The sequence below is a fragment of the Aythya marila genome (assembly GCF_965140915.1).
Source record: "Aythya marila genome assembly, contig: HAP1_HAP1_SCAFFOLD_158, whole genome shotgun sequence".
Classification (NCBI taxonomy): Eukaryota; Metazoa; Chordata; class Aves; order Anseriformes; family Anatidae; genus Aythya; species Aythya marila.
The window spans coordinates 1,397,570-1,416,665 of record NW_028136675.1 but is presented as its reverse complement, the minus strand read 5'-3'; the positions used below and the strand labels follow the sequence as shown (position 1 = coordinate 1,416,665).

Sequence of the window (19,096 nt, the reverse complement as noted above, 5' to 3'; positions counted from 1 at the left end):
AATTATTCTCCACTACCGCAGTATATTTATATTCTGAAATCAAACTTAGAACTTCATTTTCTGCTGACATTTAAGTGTGGAAATTAATCACTTGGGATTGTAATTCTACATATGAAGCTAGGGGAAATTATAATAACATCCAAAGTACCACATCTTTAGTCTGCATTTTGGTTTAGACATGTTAGATAATGCTTAATGAAGCATTTTACATCCTATTAAAGCTTTACAGCACACACTCTTCCTACTAAAAATTTCTTAGAGTGAGTGCTTAAGGGCCGCTTAAAATCAGATACACCTCTAAAATAGAAAACATAATATATAATTTTCTTGTATGATAAAGAGTTCATGCAACTCTTTTGCATATTTGGTGCAGTATTCATGGCAATAACTGCTGGTGGTAAAATATAGTAGGCGGAGATCAAGTAGCATGTGTGCATTGTAACATTATAGGTTCCAGAATTTTGATATATGACTCAAATAAATACAATAAACACAATATTTATTTAATAAAATGCACCTGAATGCTATTTCCATTAATGAATGATAATGTGCTATAGAGCTTTCTAATAGTCTAAAATACAAACTTTATTCAAGACACATAGGCTGACGCATTCTGGAAGTCCTTAGACACAGAGGAGTACTATTTGTCAATAAATCAATCTTGTGTGTTTGAGGGAGTGTGATGTAATCAATATTCCAGGCCTCTCCATATTTATATTTCAGGCATCGTTCTCCATTCCAAAGAGGCTTTGACTGTTTGGCTTGCTTGATTACAGTGCATGTTTCAAAGTCCTGAATAACCTGTGCTATATTGTCCATATAGCTATATGGTCAGGTCCACGCCTCGATCACAAGCCCACCTGTATGTTGTATCTCTACCCTGATGGCCTGACGTGTCATGGGCCCATCAGGCTATAAATAATTCACCTTTATTTTGCCAGTCCATGTCCACCTGAACCACTTCAATCTTAGCAGCTGTAGTGGGTTTACGTGGCAAGGTTTCGGTAGCAGGGGGCCATAGGGGTGGTTTCTGTGAGAAAGATCTAGAAGCTGCCCCATGTTTGGGAAAGGCCCCATTGTTTTCCAGAGCTGAGCCAATAAGCGATGTTGTTTTGCGCCTCTGTGAGAGCATATTTAAGACAGGGAAAAAAAACGCTGCACCACACAGCAGCCGGGAGAGTCAAGGGAGTGAGAAAACAGCCTTGCAGGTGCCAAGGTCAGTGTAGAGGGAGGGGGAGAGGTGCTCCAGGCACCGGAGCAGAAGTCCCCTGCGGCCTGTGGTGAGGCCCATGGTGAAGCAGGCTGTCCCCCTGCAGCCCATGGAGTACCACGGTGGAGCAGGATTCCACGCTGCAGCCCGTGGAGGAGACCACGGTGGAGCAGGCGGCCCTGCACCGATGGAGGCTGCCGCCTGTGGAAGACCCCTGCCGGAGCAGATTCCGGGCCGGACCTGTAGCCCATGGATAGGAGCCCACGCAGGAGCAGGTGACCTGGTAGGAGCTGCTGCCCGTAGGGGAGCCAGGTTGGAGCAGTTTTCTCCTGAGGGATGGACCCCGTGGTATGGACCCATATCTGGAGCAGTTCTGGAAGAGCTGCTGCCTGTGGGAAGCCCACACAAGATCAGTTCATCAAGGACTGCATCCCGTGGGTGGGACCCCACAGCACAAGGGACGAAAGTGATCGAGAAGGAGCGGCCGTGAAGAAGTGCTGTAGACTGACCATAACCCCCATTCCGCCATTCCCCTGCGCCGCTCGGGGGGAGGAGGTGGAAGAGGGTGGATGGGGGGGATAGGTGCTTTTTTTTTTTTTTTTTCCTTTGTTTTCTCACTTCTCTCGCTTGTTAGTAATAGGCAATAAATCTTACTATCTCCTTATGCCGAGTCTGTTTTGCCCGTTACAATAATTACTGAGTGATTTTCTCATCCTTGTCTCAGCCCTTGAGCCCTTTTCACATATTTTCTCCCCATTCCTCTTTGAGGAGGGGGAGTGAGAGAGCGGCTGTGGTGGAGCTCGGCTGCCCACTCGAGCGGAACCACGACAGGGCTTGACATGGATGTTTTCCTAGTAAGTGTTGCAGCAGCACAGCCTTGCCTGAACCCCTCTCACCTCTTCCAGATCTTTCCTTTCTGTTAGCCTACTCTCTCTTCTCTCCCCCAAATTTCCCACCTTTATTCACACAGATTTTCCCTGGCCTCCTCAAATGTGTCATCCTGTTGGGGGCAGCTTCCTGAAGGCCTTTGTGACCTCAGAGGCTCTGCCTCCCTGCTGTTGTCTAGACAGGGGCTGGGACAGAAGTGACCTCACAGCCAGCATCCACAGGGGTCACAAGGAGCTGTTGTGCTCAGGAGGCAAATTCTGCAGAGAAGGAGTTGGTGTGACAGTTACGATGACTAGGATTGCTTTATTCAGATGGTATTCTAGGGGACCGTACCTCCAATGGGAAGTGAACTTTAGACTCTCTCTGTCCCACTGGAATTCATGGCTGGCTCCCTTAGGGAACAGCTTATGGCACTTGGGCTCATTCAGGTTCATCTCACCACACCCACACTGGATGCAGTCTCATATGGACAAGGGAAACATGGACTCCGGATGTAGTCATTTCGTGTCCATATCCAAAGGAAGAAACCATCTGTGTGAGCTGGGGCGAGAGCCCAGTGCTGGGAACAGTGGTTGCAAGGGGCTGCTCCTGGACCATTGGCCTGAGGCAGCATCTGCCAGGGTGTCCAGAGAATAAGGTCCAAGCCCAGCCCCTGCTCTGCTGGTCCTCCCTGACTCTCCCAGGAAGACAGCCTTTCATGCTGTGGATACAGGCCGGTGAAGTCAAAATTTCATGGGTGCTGGGCACTAACAGGCAGGAATGGAATCATCTCTTCCTGCCTAAAATATGATCCTGGGACTCCTATCTTATCTGCCTGAGCCCACAGAGAAACAAGCAAAGCCAGGAGCCTCTTTCAAGTCCATTCCTTTGAAATATCCATGAGAGCATCTTTGGGAGAAGAGCTGGGCTTTCAGGCACTGCCCTGAGCAGATCCCCTTTTATACTGGAGATGCTGGTATGGAGCAAGCTGTGTTAGAAAAGTGCCTCTGGCCTCTCCCTGCCTGTAGACACAGGACTGCCCGCAGCAGCACGATGAGCAAGTAACAAGTGCAATCAGTCCTTGCAGCAACACAAGAGCTCCGTAGGAGAGTGTGGGAGGTGAAATGGAGAGCTGATTTGGACAGACAAAGCCCTGGGGCTCCCTGGCGTTGATGCTGTGCCAGGATTCTTTTCCCCTCAACCTCTGCACACAGCCAAGTGCCACCACCTTTCTCTGAGGAAGCATCTCAGGCAAGACAAGTCACTGCAGGAACCATCTTTTTATTTAAATACACATTCAATATTTAATTGTCCGTTAAATACACCTCTTTTATACCAAGTCTCAGAGTCACATGAGACATTCAGTAGCGAACTGGAAGAGGAAATAAAAGGATTTTTTATTTTTTAAAATATATCACCACATAAGTAAAGAAAAGAGAAAAAAAGAAAAAAAAAAAAAAAGACAAAAAGAAAAAAAAGAAAAACAAAACAACAAAAAAAAAGAAAACAACAAGATCTTCCTTGGCCGTTAATGAGTAACATTAAGAGTGATATGAAATGGACATGCAGTTATTTGCTTCTCAGAAACTCCAGTCATCACTTTCCACACTGCATCCTTCAGCTCCTGGTTCCTCATGCTGTAGATGAGGGGGTTCACTGCTGGAGGCACCACCGAGTACAGAACTGCCAGCAAAAGGTTGAGGGAGGAGGAGGACATGGAGGGGGGCTTCAGGTAAGCAAATGTGGCAGTGCTTATGAACAGGGAGACCACAGCCAGGTGAGGGAGGCATGTGGAAAAGGCTTTGTGCCGGCCCTGCTGTGAGGGGATCCTCAGCACGACCTTGAAGATCTGCACATAGGTCAGCACAAGGAAAACAAAACAACCAAATAATAAACAGACACTAACCATAATAAGCCCAACTTCTCTGAGGTAGGCATCTGAGCAGGAGAGCTTGAGGATCTGGGGAATTTCACAGAAGAACTGATCCAGGGCATTGCCTTGGCATAGGGGAAGGGAAAAGGTATTGGCAGTGTGCAGCACAGCATAGAGAAAAGTACAGCCCCAGGCAGCTGCTGCCATGTTGACACAAGTCCTGCTGTTCATTATTGTCGCGTAGTGCAGGGGTTTGCAGATGGCAATGTAGCGATCATAAGCCATGATGATGAGAAGATAAAACTCTGCTGCGACAAAGACAGCAAAGAAAAAGACCTGTGCAGCACAACCTGCATAGGAAATGTACCTGATGTCCCACAGGGAATTGGCCATGGCTTTGGGGACAGTGGAGGAGATGCAGCCCATGTCGAGGAGGGCAAGATTGAGGAGAAAGAAGTACATGGGTGTGTGGAGGCGGTGGTCGCAGGCTATGGGTGTGAGGATGAGGCCGTTGCCCAGGAGGGCAGCCAGGTAGATGCCCAGGAAGAGCCCGAAGTGCAGGAGCTGCAGCTCGCGTGTGTCTGCGAATGACAGGAGGAGGAACTCAGTGGGGAAGCTGCTGTTGGACATTTGCTGCCTCTGGGTATGGATGCCTTTCCCTGGAGGAAAAATAGTCAAATTAGTGAGACTTGTCTGAGTAAAACTGCTACTGTGTTTCAGAGATTCCTCCTCAACAAGATATACTGTGTCTTCCTTATGAGCTCTGTTTTATTCTCTCTGAGGTGCCTCAATGACCAGGAAGATCCTCTGAGGGCTTAGCAGAAGTCAGTACTGCCCTACAATATCCGGTGAAGGGCGCTGGGGATGAATCTATGGTGCCCAATAGCCAGAGGCACCTCTATTTTCACGTTCCAAGCAGGACATCCAGCAATCCCATGAGGAACACTAAAGGTGGTGCTGGTGTTCTCTGTAAGGAGAGGGGTTTGAAAAGAAATTCTGAGGCTCTTCATCAACCTACAGTTCTCTTTCAGTGTCATGCTCTGAAAGCCTCAGTGAAGGACACAGCCTGACAACTCCATTATCATGCCCCAAGACTCTCCTTCAGGGCAGGTAAAAGAAATGAGAAACACCAGAGATTTCCTTCCCTTCCATTAGTGCATGTGCTGGTCTTTCCTTTTGTTCTCGCCTAAGGTTGCCCCTGGGGTGCTGTGGATCTGTGAGCAGTCTGAACAAGGCAGCAGCCTCTGGACACCAGCAGGACCCTGCCCTGCTCCTACCAGCCACAGCTTCAGCCCACAGCTCCCTGGGCAGCTCCTCTGCAGGCTGAGTGCTGAGCCTGGCAGGCAGCAGAGGCCCTGCCCCAGCACACAGCCCCTGGGGCACAGCATGGACCCTGCTCGGCACCACAGCCCTGGGCACCCTGCCTGCAACCTGGCTTCACAGCCTGCCACCAGCCCTGTGAGAAGGAAACCTCATGTCCTGTCCCTCTGACAGCTTAGGCAGGAAATCATTGATCCAGGAAACAGCCCCATCCTCTGCACTGGAGAAGCCAGTATATAAACCAGGAAACCTATATTACTGTAGTTTAGAGCCACACATCCCTCGGGACTACCAGCCATGGAACTGACAACTGTAGAAGAGACCCCTAGGATACTTGCATCTGCCTTGCCCTGCAGACAGAGACTTACCCTGTTCAGGGCTGTGAAGATTTCTCCTGCACTGAGCTCTCAGCATCCTGCCTCCACACTGCCTTTAACATCTCCTTCCCTTCTCTCAGTTGCCCTTGTCCCCTGCAGGCAGTGCCCCCAGCCCTGCTGCTGTTCTGAGCAGAGGATCTGCTCCTGGGCAGAGCTGTCTCTCTGCAGCACTGCCCGCTTGCCAGGAGCTGCCCTTGGGCCCAGGAGCCCAGCCCAGCTCAGCTGCAGAGCTCCATCCCAAGGCCTCACTTTCCCTGCCCTCTCTTGTGTCCCTTGAGATGTCCGTCACTGGGCCTTCAGGGAACCAGCTTTGAAACAGGCTGACGCAATCCCCTATGATCCCTCCGTCAGACGAGGAGTGACACTTACTTTCAGCAGTGTCATTTCTCCTATCAGGAGGAGTTGCATCAAAGAATCACCTTGTCCTCTTCCACTTTTAGGCAGAACACCCAGACTGTGACTGGCAGGAATCCCATTTTCCCAAGCTGAGGCAAGAGATCACAAGGACTCAGTTGAGACATCTCATCCTGAGTTTGTTGTCTTAAGGCTCAACTGGGGCCCAGAACTTTCAATACAAAAAGTTGGGATTTCTCTTAACTTCTTCTCAAGTACAGCACCTCTGAGGTGCCAGACGTTGTATAAGATAGATTCCATGAGAGACTGGTAATGTAAGTATTAGCATTTTGTCAGGGTATGCCTCCTAAAAATATTGCCTTCCTTTTTGCCATTTCCCTAACATGGGATCTTTAGCTAAAAAAATATATAAAACTCCCCTAGAACATCTCTCTCTCATCCCCCTCTAAGGGACATCCCCTCTCTGACTTCTCTTCTCCAAGCTAAACAAGCCCCGCTGTCTCAGCCTATCCTCGTATAAGAGATACTGCAGTCTCCTCATCGTCTTTGTAGCCCTCCTCTGGACTCTCTTCAGTAGTTCCATGTCCCTGTACTGGGACAGTTCCATGTTCCATGTACTGGGAGGCCCAGAACTGGACACAATGCTCCAGTTGAGGCCTCACCAGGGCTGAGTAGAGGGGGAGGATCACCTCTCTTGACCTGCTGGCAACACTCTTTGAAATGCACCCCAGGATACCGTTGGCCTTCTTGGCCAAGGGAACATTGCTGGTGCAAGGGAACATTGCTGACTCATGGCTAACATGCTGTCTACCAGGACTGCCTTGTCCTTCTCTGCAGAGCTGCTTTATAACAGGTCACCGCCCAACCTCTACTGGTGCATGGGGTTATTCCTCCTAGGAGAAGGACCCTGCACTTGCCTTTCTTGAACTTAATGAGGTTCCTCACTGTCTTGCTCTACAGTCTACCGAGGTCCCTCCAAATGGCGGCACAGACTTCTGGAGTATCAGCCCCTCCTCCCAGTTTTGTATCTTCAGCACATTTGCTAAGGTTGCACTCTGTTGCATTGTCTAGGATGAATAAGTTGAACAAGACTGGACCCAGTATACTGACCCCCGGGGGACAGCTGGGGATGTACAGCCTGGAGATGAGAAGGCTCCGGGGTGACCTCATTGCAAATTTTCAGTACTTAAAGAGGGCTTATTAAAAAGATGGAGGGCTTTTTTTTTTTTTTTTTTTTTCTCAATCACTTAATGACAGGAGAAGGGAGAATGGTTTTAAAGTAAAAGAGGGGAGATTTAGCTTATGGGTGAGGCTCACATGGGTTTCTTTGTGGAACTATTGGAGAGCGTCCAGAGAAGGACTACAAAGATGATGAAGGGCCTAAGGGGTAGACGTATGAGGAGCGGCTGAGGGCACTTGGCCTGTTCAGCCTGGAAAAGAGGAGGCTGAGGGGAGACCTCATCGTGGTCTACAGCTTCCTCATGAGGGAGAGTGGAAGGGCAGGCGCCGAATTATTTTCTTTGTTTATTATTTTATTATTTTCAGTGGTCGCCCACTGGAACAGGCTCCCCACGGACATAGTCACGGCACCAGGCCTGCTGAAGTTTAAGAAGGGTTTGGACAGTGCTCTCAGTCATATGGTCTGAATTTTTGGGTAGACTTGCGTGGTGCCAGTAGTTGAGCTCGATGATCCTTATGGGTCCCTTCCAACTCGGGATATTCTATCATTCTATGATACACCAGCCATGTGCCTGAAGGCGGCCTATCAGGCCCTTAGGCACAATACTCCAACACCCACCTGCACAGCCATGGGCCTCCTCTTGAGATCCTGAGGCACAGGTGACCTACCTCAGAAGAACATCCCCACCCATCTCCTTGAGCCCTATGACCAGGCCAGATCTATATCAGGCTCTTGGGGCCAACCTGATTTGATTACATGATCAGAGTGCAGGGATTTGGGAGTTAGGTCTTCAGGTTAGGGTCTAGGGATTAGATCTTGCTTTCCAGGTTTAGGGATTTGTCAGAGTCTTAGAGGGAGGCTTTGGTGTTCTGCTTTGGGTAGCCAGTCACTGTTTAAGGTATGGGCTAGATTTTTGGTTACGGTTTTATTATCTGCTTTGTTTGGGGATGAGGGCTGCTATTAAAACTGTGAATTTAATAGTAGAAGTTAAAGGCCTGAGATTAGGGTGATCAATAGGTTAAGACTAATGGTAACAGGAGACGTGTTTGGAGTTTGAGTTCAAGGTAGGATTTGATGCTGGGGATTAGAGCAGTGGATTTGTTCAGGGTGAGGGATGGCATTTCGGGTAGGACTACATGTATGTCCTAAGGTTGCAAGTTAGAAATATTGCTAACTTGAATATTTTCCAGCATCAGCACCCTAACCTGAAACCCTTTTCTCTCTTCCAAATCTTTCCTTTCTCTTAGCCACTTCGGTCTTCTCTCCACCAAACCTGCCACTTTATTTTCCTGGCTTTCCCCTGGCCTCCCATATGTGTCATCCTGCCGGGGGCAGCTTTCTAATGGTCTTTATGACCCCGGAGGCTCTGCCTCCCTGCTGTTGGCCAGCCAGGGGCTGGGACAGAAGTGACCTCACAGCCAGCATCCACAGGGCTACAAGGAGTAGTTGTGCTCAGGAGGTCTCTTCCCAGCCTACGTCCTCCCCCCCCAGGAGCAGTGGGTGCAGGGGATGCCCTGCACAGTCTCTCATGTTTCCCCATGTAGCATTTAGCAACACCAGTGCATCCTGAAGGAAATGCCCATCTCTGTGTGGAAAAGTGAATCAAGAAATGAATTTTAGGAAAATGGTGAGAACTCTACAGAGAAGGAGTTGATGTGAAAGTCATGATGTCTAATTTTGCTTTATTTAGCTGGTTTCTCAGGAGACCATACCTCTAAAGAGAAGGGACCTTGAGACTCTGTCTGTCCCACTGCACATGATAGCAGTTTCTGGCACTTGTGTTCGCTCAGGTTCATCTCACTGCACCAATACTATGGGCTGTCTCATATGGACAAGGCAAACGTGGATTCCTGATGTAGTCATTTGGTGTCCTTCCATGTAGAAACAAACCACCTGTGTGAGCTGGGTCAAGAGCCCCGTGCTGGGAAAGGTGGTTGTGAGGGGCTGCTCTGGGACCATTGCCCTGGGGCAGCATCTGCCAGGGTGTCCAGAGGACAAGGGCCCAGCCCAGCCCCTGCTCTGCTGCTCCTCCTTGTCTTTGCCAGGAGACCAGCACAGCCCAGACCCTCCCCAGCTCTCCACACCTCCCCGTCCTCTCCCCAGCCCAGCAGAGCAGCCCAGGCTGGAACGGCCCCAAAGCAGCAAGTGGAAAAGGGGAGGGCAGTGGCAGTGTCCCTGCTGCTGACATCTGCAAATTACCTCACCTCCTCGCCTTCCCCTTGTAGAAGAGACACACAAAGCTCATTGAGTCCAACTCATTTCCAATGGCAGAGACATTTTGGGGTGATTCATTCAATCTAGTCTTTGAAATTTCACCAGAGGTTTAACAACTAATTCAGCAGACTGCTTTCTCTGTGCTTGCTGTGTTCCCTGCAGTTGCAGAGCTCTCCTTTGCCTGTTCCATTCCAGGTTTAGCATCTTACCTCTGGGTGTCTCCACCTTGGACATGCTCATGCTCTGTGGGCTCCATGCCCTGTTGACTCCCTGGCACACACTGTTCCTGCCAATCCCCTGGGCTCTCCTGGTGACTTCCACTTCCCTCCAGAAAGACACCTGCCCACCTTCACACCTATTGCATGCTGTGGATACAGGCAAGAGAAGTCACCATCTCTATGGGTGCCAGACACCAGCTGGCAATTCTGAAATCAGCCCTTCCTGCCTAAAAGCTGATCCTTGGTGATCAGCTGATCCCGTCGCCCTGAGCCCACAGAGAAACAAGTAAAGCAAGGAGCCTCCTTTGAGTCGGTTCCTTTGCAATATCCATGAGATGAGATGTGGGAGAAGAGCTGAGCCTTCAGGCACTGCCCTCAGTGCCAGATCCCCTTTTATGCTAGAGGTGCTGGTACGGAGCCAGCTGTGTTAGAGACCCTGGCCTGTGGACAAAAGACTTCCCCACAGTTGCTCAGTGAGCAAGCAACAAGAGCAATCAGAACTCACAGCAACAGAAGGGCTCTGAAGGAGGGTGTGGGAGGTGAAAGAAAGCAGCTCAGGACAAACCAAGCCCTCAGGCTCCCTGGTAATGCTGCTGTGCCAGGACTCTTCTCTCCTCCACCTCTGCACACAGCCAAGTGCCCCTGCAGTTCCATCGCAGGTGTCTGAGGAAGGATCTCAGGCAAGAAAGTCACTGCAGAGTCCTTTCTTTTATTTAAATATACAGAGAGCCTGGCTCATTGTTTCCACCAAGTCTTGGAGTCACCCAAAGCAGGTAGATACTGAAATGAAGGGGAGGAAAAATGTTATGTCTTTGTGCCTTTGTAGACACAATCATAATCAAGGCAAAAAACAACAACAACAACAACAAACAGCAAAGCACACATACAGAAAACAAATATTTGGGAATATAATGAGGTACATTATGAGTGATATGCAGAAGTAAACAGGCCATTTATTGCTTCTGAAAAACTCCAGACATCACTTTCCACACTGCATCCTTCAGCTCCTGGTTCCTCATGCTGTAGATGAGGGGGTTCACTGCTGGAGGCAACACCGAGTACAGAACTGCCAGCAAAAGATTCAGGGATGAGGAGGACATAGAGGGAGGTTTCAGGTAGGCAAATGTGCCACTGCTGATGAACAGGGAGACTACGGCCAGGTGAGGTAGGCATGTGGAAAAGGCTTTGTGCTGTCCTTGATGGGTGGGGATCCTCAGCACGACCCTGAATATCTGCACATAGGACAGCACAAGGAAAACAAAACAGCCAGATGCTAAAACAGCACTAACCACAATAGGCCCAAATTCTCTGAGGTAGGCAACTGAGCAGGAAAGCCTGAGGATCTGGGGTATTTCACAGAAGAACTGGTCCAGGGCATTGCCTTGGCAGAGGGGGAAGGAAAAGGTATTGGCAGTGTGCAGCACAGCATAGAGAAAAGTAATGCCCCAGGCAGCTGCTGCAATGTTGGCACAAGTTCTGCTGGCCATTACTGTCCCGTAGTGCAGAGGTTTGCAGATGGCGATGTAGCGGTCATAGGCCATGATGGTGAGAAGATAAAACTCTGCTGAAAGAAAAAAGAAAAAGAAAAAAACCTGAGCAGCACAGCCTGTGTAGGAAATGGCTGTGGTATCCCAGAGGGAGTTGGCCATGGCTTTGGGAACAGTGGTGGTAATAGTGCCCAGGTCGAGGAGGGCAAGATTGAGGAGAAAGAAGTACATGGGGGTGTGGAGGCGGTGGTCGCAGGCTACGGCAGTGAGGATGCGGCCGTTGCCCAGGAGGGCAGCCAGGTAGATGCCCAGGAAGAGCCCGAAGTGCAGGAGCTGCAGCTCACGCGTGTCTGCAAATGCCAAGAGGAGGAACTCAGTGGGGAAGCTGCTGTTGGACATTTGCTGCCTCAGAGCATGGATGGCTGTCAATGGTGGAAAAGACACAGAAAAAGTTAGAGAAATTTCTCTCTGCAATACCTATAGCTATAGATTATGTTTCATCAAAAGCTCCTCAGCAAGACAGACTACTACTTCCCTTTGAGGAAGATGTTCTCTTGCCTCTAGCACTCAGTTTTATTTCCTAAGGGTGTAGAGACCGCATCCAGAGATGCCCTGGGGGTGCTGTAGAGCTGAGAGCTGCCTACCCCAGGAAGCAGCCTCTGGGCAACAGCAGGACCCTGCCTTGCCCTGCCAGGGGAGGGGGTGCTCCTTCCACCCACAGCTCCTCCCTGCAGCACCCTGGGCAGCTCCCCAGGCAGGCTGAGTGCTGAGCCTGGCAGGCAGCAGAGGCCCTGCCCCAACACACAGCCCCTGGGACACAGCAGGGACCCTGCTCCGCACCACAGCCCTGGACACCCCTGACTGCACCCGGGCTGCAGCCAGCCCTGTGAGAAAGAAACATCATGTCCTGTCCTTTAGTAATTTATGGCAGATAATCCCTGTTCCAGAGCTTGTTGTTCTCCTCTTATCCAAACACTGAGAGTCCTCCTGAAAGCTCCCATAGGTTGAGGGATTTGCCCGCAAATCTGGAGATGGCACCAGGAACAACAGCTGTGCTGCCCTGCAGCCAGAGACTTACCCTGTTCAGGGCTGTGAAGATTTCTCCTGCAGTGAGCTCTCAGCATCCCCCCTCCACACTGCCTTTAACATCTCCCTCCCTTCTCTCAGCCGCCCTTGTCCCCTGCAGGCAGTGCCCCCAGCCCTGCTGCTGTGCTGTGCAGAGGAGCTGCTCCTGGGCAGAGCTGTCTCTCTGCAGCACTGCCCGCTTGCCAGGAGCTGCCCTTGGGCCCAGGAGCCCGGCCCAGCTCAGCAGCACAGGGAGCTCTTGACAAGTCCCTGGGCCTCCAGGGGAATCAACTTTGAAACAGACTGAAGTAATCACTGATGTTCCCTCCTGCTACTTCGGAAAGAAACTTTTCCAGCACTTTTATTCCTCATACAGAAAAACTATGAGGTCCAAGAATCACTTTTCCATGTCCTGGTTTTAGGCAGAACAGCCATGCAAGGACAGGGAGGGACCTGCCTTCCCCCTGCTGACTGAAGTGTTTCAGCTGAGTAAAACAAGGCATCTACTTCTTTATTTGCTGTCCAGAGGCTACAAGGGGGCTCAGCTTCCTCTCTCGTGCATCACACAACCCACACGAGTTGGGATTCCTCTTGACCTGGTTCAGGTGGGCATAAACCAGGCAGCTGCATGTCAGCTACCTGACTCAGCTCCCAGCATATTGAATGGCGATAGAGAGCAGAAGGGAGCTGTTCAGATGCAGACACCGAGTGACATTGGAGGTGCCAGGGTGACATTTGAGTGATGTTTCAAGTGCCAAATTCCTCTGGGCCGTTAGCAGAGATTTTATTGATGCATGTCCATTATAATACAGCTCTAGCCATTGTTCAATAGCAAAGAAACAAAAGGCAAGCTATGACTTGGTTGCCATCACTGAAACATGGTGGGAGCACTCCCATGACTAGAGTACTGCAATGTCTGGCTATAGGGTCTTCAGAAGGGACAGGCAGCACAGGTGGCGTGCCTCTCTATATTAGAAAGTGTTTTGATGTTGTGAAACTCGAGGCTGAGAATGATAATGTTGAGTCCCTGTGGGATAGGGTCAGCAGGAAGGCCAACAAGGCAGGCATCCTGGTGGGGATATCTTATAGACTTCCAAACCACGATGAGGAGACAGATGAGGAGTTCTACAGGCAGCTGGCAAAATTTGCAAAATCATCAGCACTTGTTCTCACGGGGGACTACAACTTCACAGATATATCCTGGAAATGCAATACATCTCAGAGGAAGCAGTCCAGGAGGTTTCTGGAGAGAGTGAAAGAAAGCTTCCTGATGCAGCTGGTTAGTGAGCCTACCAGGGGAGGTGCCCTGCTAGACCTTCTCTTCACAAACAGAGAAGGACTGGTGGGAAATGTTTCGGTTGGCAGCTGGCTTGGGCAGAGTGACCGCAAAATGTTAGAGTTCTCCATTCTTGGTGAAGTCAGGAGAGGGATCGTAAAACCAGTCTTAGACTCCCAGAGGGCAGACCTTGAGCTCTTCAGGACACTGGTTGGCAGAGTCTCTTGGGAGGCAGTTCTGAAGGGCAGAGGAGTCCAGCAAAGCTGGGCACTCTCGAAGAAGGAAATCTTAAAGGCTCAGGAGCAGTCTGTCCTTATGTGCCCAAAGACGAGCCAATGTGGAAGAAGACTGGCTTGGCTGAACAGAGAGTTGCTGCTAGAGTTTGGGAAGAAAAAGAGGGTTTAGGACATTTGAAAAGAGGGCAGGCCTCTCAGGAGGGCTATCAGGATGTCATGAGGCTGTGCAGGGACAAAATGAGAAAGGCCAAAGCTCATCTGGAGCTCACCCTGGCTACTGCTGTTAAAGATAACAGAAAATGTTTTTATAAATACGGAAACACAAAAAGGAGGACTAAGGAGAATCTCCATCCTTTACCGGATGTGGGAGGAAACTTAGTGACAAGAGATGAGGAAAAGACTGAGGTGCTTAATGCCTTCTTTGCCTCAGTCTTTAGCAGCAAGACCAGTTGTTCTCTGGGTACCCATCCCCCTGATCTGGTGGAAGGGGGATGATCTGGTGGAACTAGCTGCTGTGCGTCAGAGAGGCTGGGAGTCCTGCAGCAGTGCCATGGGCTGGAAGGATCACAACCAGCTCACTTCCACCTGGGCAGATTCTGGCCCAAGAAGGGAGTGTTTTATAAGTATGATATTACGAGGGCAGTGGTGCCTCAGAAACTTCAGTAAGTCTAGAAAGTCCAGTAGGAAGCAAATGGCTGTTAAACAGCCTCAGAGTTGACTTCTTTCTGAAGCAGCTGACAGGTCATCCCTTGACTCCTGGCTGAGATCTGTGCCTTTAGGCTCACCTCTGGTGGGCTCCATGAAAGGCCAGCAGATGCACCTGCTCTGCACATAGTTTGTGAGATCCTCTCTTCCTAAGTCCCTGGCAGGCCCCATAGAGGAAGAGGTCTTGAAGAGGTTTTGTCATGTCAGAAGTTTCAGCTTTTGCCTAATTCATCCTTCAGGACTGCTTTCAGTTTTTGACACAGAGGGGGCCACTGCCTCCAAGATGTCTGGGGGATCACAAAGACTTCATGAGGGCAGGGAAAAAGTTACCCTGGGTCCATAGGAGCCATTCTAGAACCAAAACATGTAGGCAGGAAGCACACTTTTGTGGTGTTGCAGAGCTGCTGGGCACATTGCACGGGGTGCTCCGACAGCCTTTGTGTCCTTCTCCATGCTGCCTTAGGAGCTGCTTCTTTCTCAGGAACAGAGTAGCCAACAGAGGTGAGACAGATACTCTCGAGTTCATGAAAGCCATCAGAAAGCTGCCACTAAGAAGATGACTGATATGGGGAAGGCAGGAGGAGCCTGGCCAGGAGAGATGTGAGATTTGGGGGAAGAAAGAAGAGCTTGGATAGCAGAAGGTAATGATTTTGGAGAGGTAAGAATATTCAGGTAATTATCCCACCATAAAGCTGACTTAAAGCAGTCATGTGAGGCCCTTACCCTTTTTTAACCTGTTACCTAAATCTAAATGCCACTCTACACACTGACAGGAATCCACTGCTCTAATTTTGACCACAATATCCCTTGAAGCCAAAATTAGTCCATAACCCCTTTCCATTACCTTTCCTCTCTTGCTCACCCTGATTCCTTCCCTTAACACAAACCATGTTCCACACTGGCACTGTGTTGAACTTCAAGTTGGTGATGGCAAAGTTGAGAGCCTTTGAGTAAGGATTAAAGGATGTACAAATAAAGGGATGTCGTTGTGGGAGTCCAGCTGGAGGAATGTGACTGTGGAAGTGACTGTGAGGTCACTTCTGTCTCTGCAGTTGATAGGGCAGCAGCAGGAACATGTCACGGAAAGGGACTGTGAGGTCACTTCTGTCTGAAGCAGCTGACAGGTCACACTTCTACCTGGGATCTGTACTTTTCAGCTGACATCTGCCAGTGGTCCTGGTAGGCCAACAGAAGGCACCTGTTTGGCATGCTGATTATGGGATCCCCTCTGCCCACATACCCAGAAGGATCCAGACAGAAAGAAGACCCGCATATGGGTTGTCCTGTCCCTTCTACTTGAGTCCATGACTGGACAACAGCAGGCACAAGGCTTGGGTGTGTCTACAGAAAAAGCTGTAAGGTCAGCTGCTGGACCATGGCTTAGAAGATGCTGGTGAGGTGACTGCTGTCTGGTTAGTTGACCGGCTACAAGAAGGCCATTGGGTTGGGATGCCTACTTTAGGAGTGGTTCCCACCCTGATGGAGCTTTCTTTGGTAGTAGGAAAGAGCAGGAGAGAAAAACCTGCCAGAAAATGCACCTTGGAAGGTTGGCACTAGCCATGAAGAAGACAAAATGTCCCTCAAAGAGTTGTGCTGTGGTGCTAGAGGTCACCCAAAGAGTGTCTTTGATCAGATTATGGCTTTGTGTTTGAAGGAACAGCTGGTGAGGGTTGACGAGACATTGGTGAAACCACGGAAATGCCAGGATGTGAGTAAGGTGGTGAACAGAGATGGGTGTCTGCAGCCATCAGGGAAATAGGACAAAGTGTGGGGCAGCACAGGGAAGTCTGGAGGCAACAAGGAGGTGGGTGCTGGAAAGAAGAGAAGGCCCCAGCAGCCCTGACTTTTTTGTCCCCTTGGATAGAGCTTCTGAGGAGATGAGGTACAGTCATTGCAAGGGGGCTCATTGCTTTCTTGAGACCCTGTGCAGAGGCAGGGAGTTGTCATACCATTGTTCTTCTTGAGGCATCACACTGCCCACCATATCCCACAGACCCCAAGCAAGAGCCCAGAGCCAGACATGGGAGTGCAGGACATTCTCTTCCAGTGGCTGGAGTCAGGACCTGGCCCTTTTACTTCAGCACAACAAACCCAGACTTTTCTCAGCACAGTGCTTTGCCTATCTGTGATCATGGCCTCCAATTATCTGCCCTAACAAGTCCCTGAGGAGAATCTCTTGGTAACAGCCCTCAGTGGGGCCCATTAATACTCCAAGTCACTTCAACCTTTCCTTCTGACTTTACTTTCTCAAGCAATTTCATCATTCTCCTGTCATTACCTCAGGTTCACAGACTGAGCACCAAAATCCACCATGGAACTCATTAAAATGCAGAAACACCTAAGGAACCATGTCTTCCATAGTTTTATTTAAGTCTTCAAGACTAGGACAACTAATTGGGGAGCTTTCATAGTGTAGTTAAGGAGGATGATTTCAGAAAGCACTTAATAAAAATCTTTTCTCATTTTAAAGGGTGAATTTTGTTGCATTTCAGTTTTGAGCATCTTTCTTCAATTGATATTAATCCAGGGCTTCTCCTATGCAGACACCCACAGGAAGGAAAATCAGACTCTTGAGGTCTGACAGTGCATGGGCAACCTTGCTCCTCACCACCCCAACCCTGACACTTCTCTCATTGGCCACCTGGCGCTTGCATCACTTTTCCTCACACCACACTTCTGCACTGAAGTCTGCAGCTGGATGTTACAGCCCCTTTGCACCAGCTCCCACCTCCATTCCTAAGAGACCTGGCTACACACAGAAGGTTTTTTCCTTGTTATAAAACAGGCAGGAATAAACATGCAGCAATTTTCCAAACAGCAAAACATGCTCCTCATCTTGTCTCCAGTCAGGTTTACCTTCCCAAAAGGATGACTGTAAATTAAGTATTTTAAACTGACTGATAGGAAATTATAGGTATTAAGATTACTGTTATTCCGTATGATCTTAATTCAATGATAAATGATGAGGAGCTTGCTACAGAAACAATTGGGCAGACTGCTAATTGATGGACAAGTTTGAATTCAATGAAGCTCAAAGCAGAAACTGGGTCAGTGAGAGCAGTCTGAATGATCAAAGAGTAAGGTGAGGGCAAATGAGGAAAACCATGGGAAGTGCATAGGTCCAGACAGGCAGCTAGAAAGGGGACATTCACTATGGATAGTTTATTCAAGATGGGTGGAACTGCCTGGAAGATGAGGGTGTACACCATGATGGAGAAAGCAATGAAATGCAAGTGCTCGTGACCATCAGTATTTCTTCTCCTTTGATGAATAGAGATCCTGAGAATTCTCCTGAAGAAGGATGTAGATCACTGGTGAAGGGACTGTCTTTTTGTGCCATCACCAATGCAGATTACAAAAATGCTTCCACACGCCATGGTAATATGTCCCACCCAATTCTTGTCATCCTTTGGGGCAGGGGAGAGGGAGCTGACAGCCAAGGGACACATTTGGGTGACAAAGAGGGGACCCAGCAGAGACAAGGAGTCCAGGCAGTGGGGTGGGGGAGGCCAGGAGAAGCAGCCCAAGGGGTGCTGCTGCTTGTGAGGACACGTTTGTGCCAGCAGCTTGAGTGGGCAGCAGCTGTCTGGAGGTGAGGGGAGGCCAGGGAGCACATGCCAAGAGCCCTCCTGCCAGCAGAGACAAGGCTGGGGCTGAGGCCAAGGGGAGAGGCAGGCCCAGGGCAGGGGGCTGCAAGGGCCATGCTGAGTTACCTGCCCCTGCTGCTCTGGCCTCCCTTTGTGCAGCCCTGGCTCTGCAGCACCAAGCCCTGCTGGGAGCCCTCCCCTAAATGCTGCCACTGCTCCCTGATGCTGCTGTTGCCCTCTGCCAGGCACTGCCCAGCCCAGCCCAGCCCCTGCCCACCTCTCCCCACTTCAATGCCCTCTCCCCATCCCAGCCCATCCCAGCCCAACAGCCCAGTCTGGGCTGGCCCCAGGGCAGTGCCCACCACAGGCTGCTGCAGGGCTCTGGGCATGGCCACCACAGCTGCAGCCTCTCGCAAGGCACCACAGCTGCTGGGACAAAGGTGGCTCTGGGCCTCCCCAGCAACCCCAGGGCTGGGGACAGGCATGGCTTGGGAAATGGAGGTCCGTGAAGCTGTAGGAGTCCTGGTCTCTTGCCTTGGAGATGCCCAGCACAGAGTGCCTGTGTCCCGCAGGGCCAGCCCCACTCCCCAGGCCAGCACAAGAGGCCTGGCCCAGGCACAGGGCAGCTCCAGATTCCTCTCCAGGATGACATTTACCATCTGTCCCAGCACCTTTGGGACACTCCCAGGCCAGTCAAAGGCCAGCTACTATTTGCTGGCACCACAGATGCTGGGACAAATGCAACTCTGGGCTTCCTCAGCAGCCCCCACGCTGGGGCCAGCCATGGCTCAGGAAATGGACAGACATTAGGCTGCATTCTTCTTCACCAATGTTATAAGTTGCCCCCTTAATTAATTGTCAGAGAGCATTGTATTAATCATAGAAAGAAATTTATTGAGTAAGTAAACAGCAAGCAAAACAGCACTTGGCGGCTGGGGAGTCTCTGCTCCGACAACGGTGCGCACCTCACCCCCGCCAGGGTTCCTTTTTATATCTTGGTATTTCCAGGATTACGCAGCACATCCTGGTATGTTCTGCGACTGCACACACTGTTGCTAGGGGGTCATCTCTGTCCCTCTGGTGGTCGTGAAGATGAAGGCCATAGTCTTCCTTGGCGTTGTGGTTCA

General features: G+C 50.1%; 1 protein-coding gene across 1 annotated transcript; it reads right to left on the bottom strand.

The window, feature by feature from the left end:
* Positions 1 to 3,605: 3,605 nt before the first annotated feature.
* On the bottom strand, positions 3,606 to 11,499 carry LOC309891595 (olfactory receptor 14A16-like; the record flags this gene model as incomplete). Its single annotated transcript, XM_082785946.1, has 2 exons — positions 3,606 to 4,286; positions 11,206 to 11,499. 2 exons carry the CDS (start codon positions 11,497 to 11,499, stop codon positions 3,606 to 3,608), a joined length of 975 nt encoding a protein of 324 aa, XP_082642072.1.
* Positions 11,500 to 19,096: the final 7,597 nt, after the last annotated feature.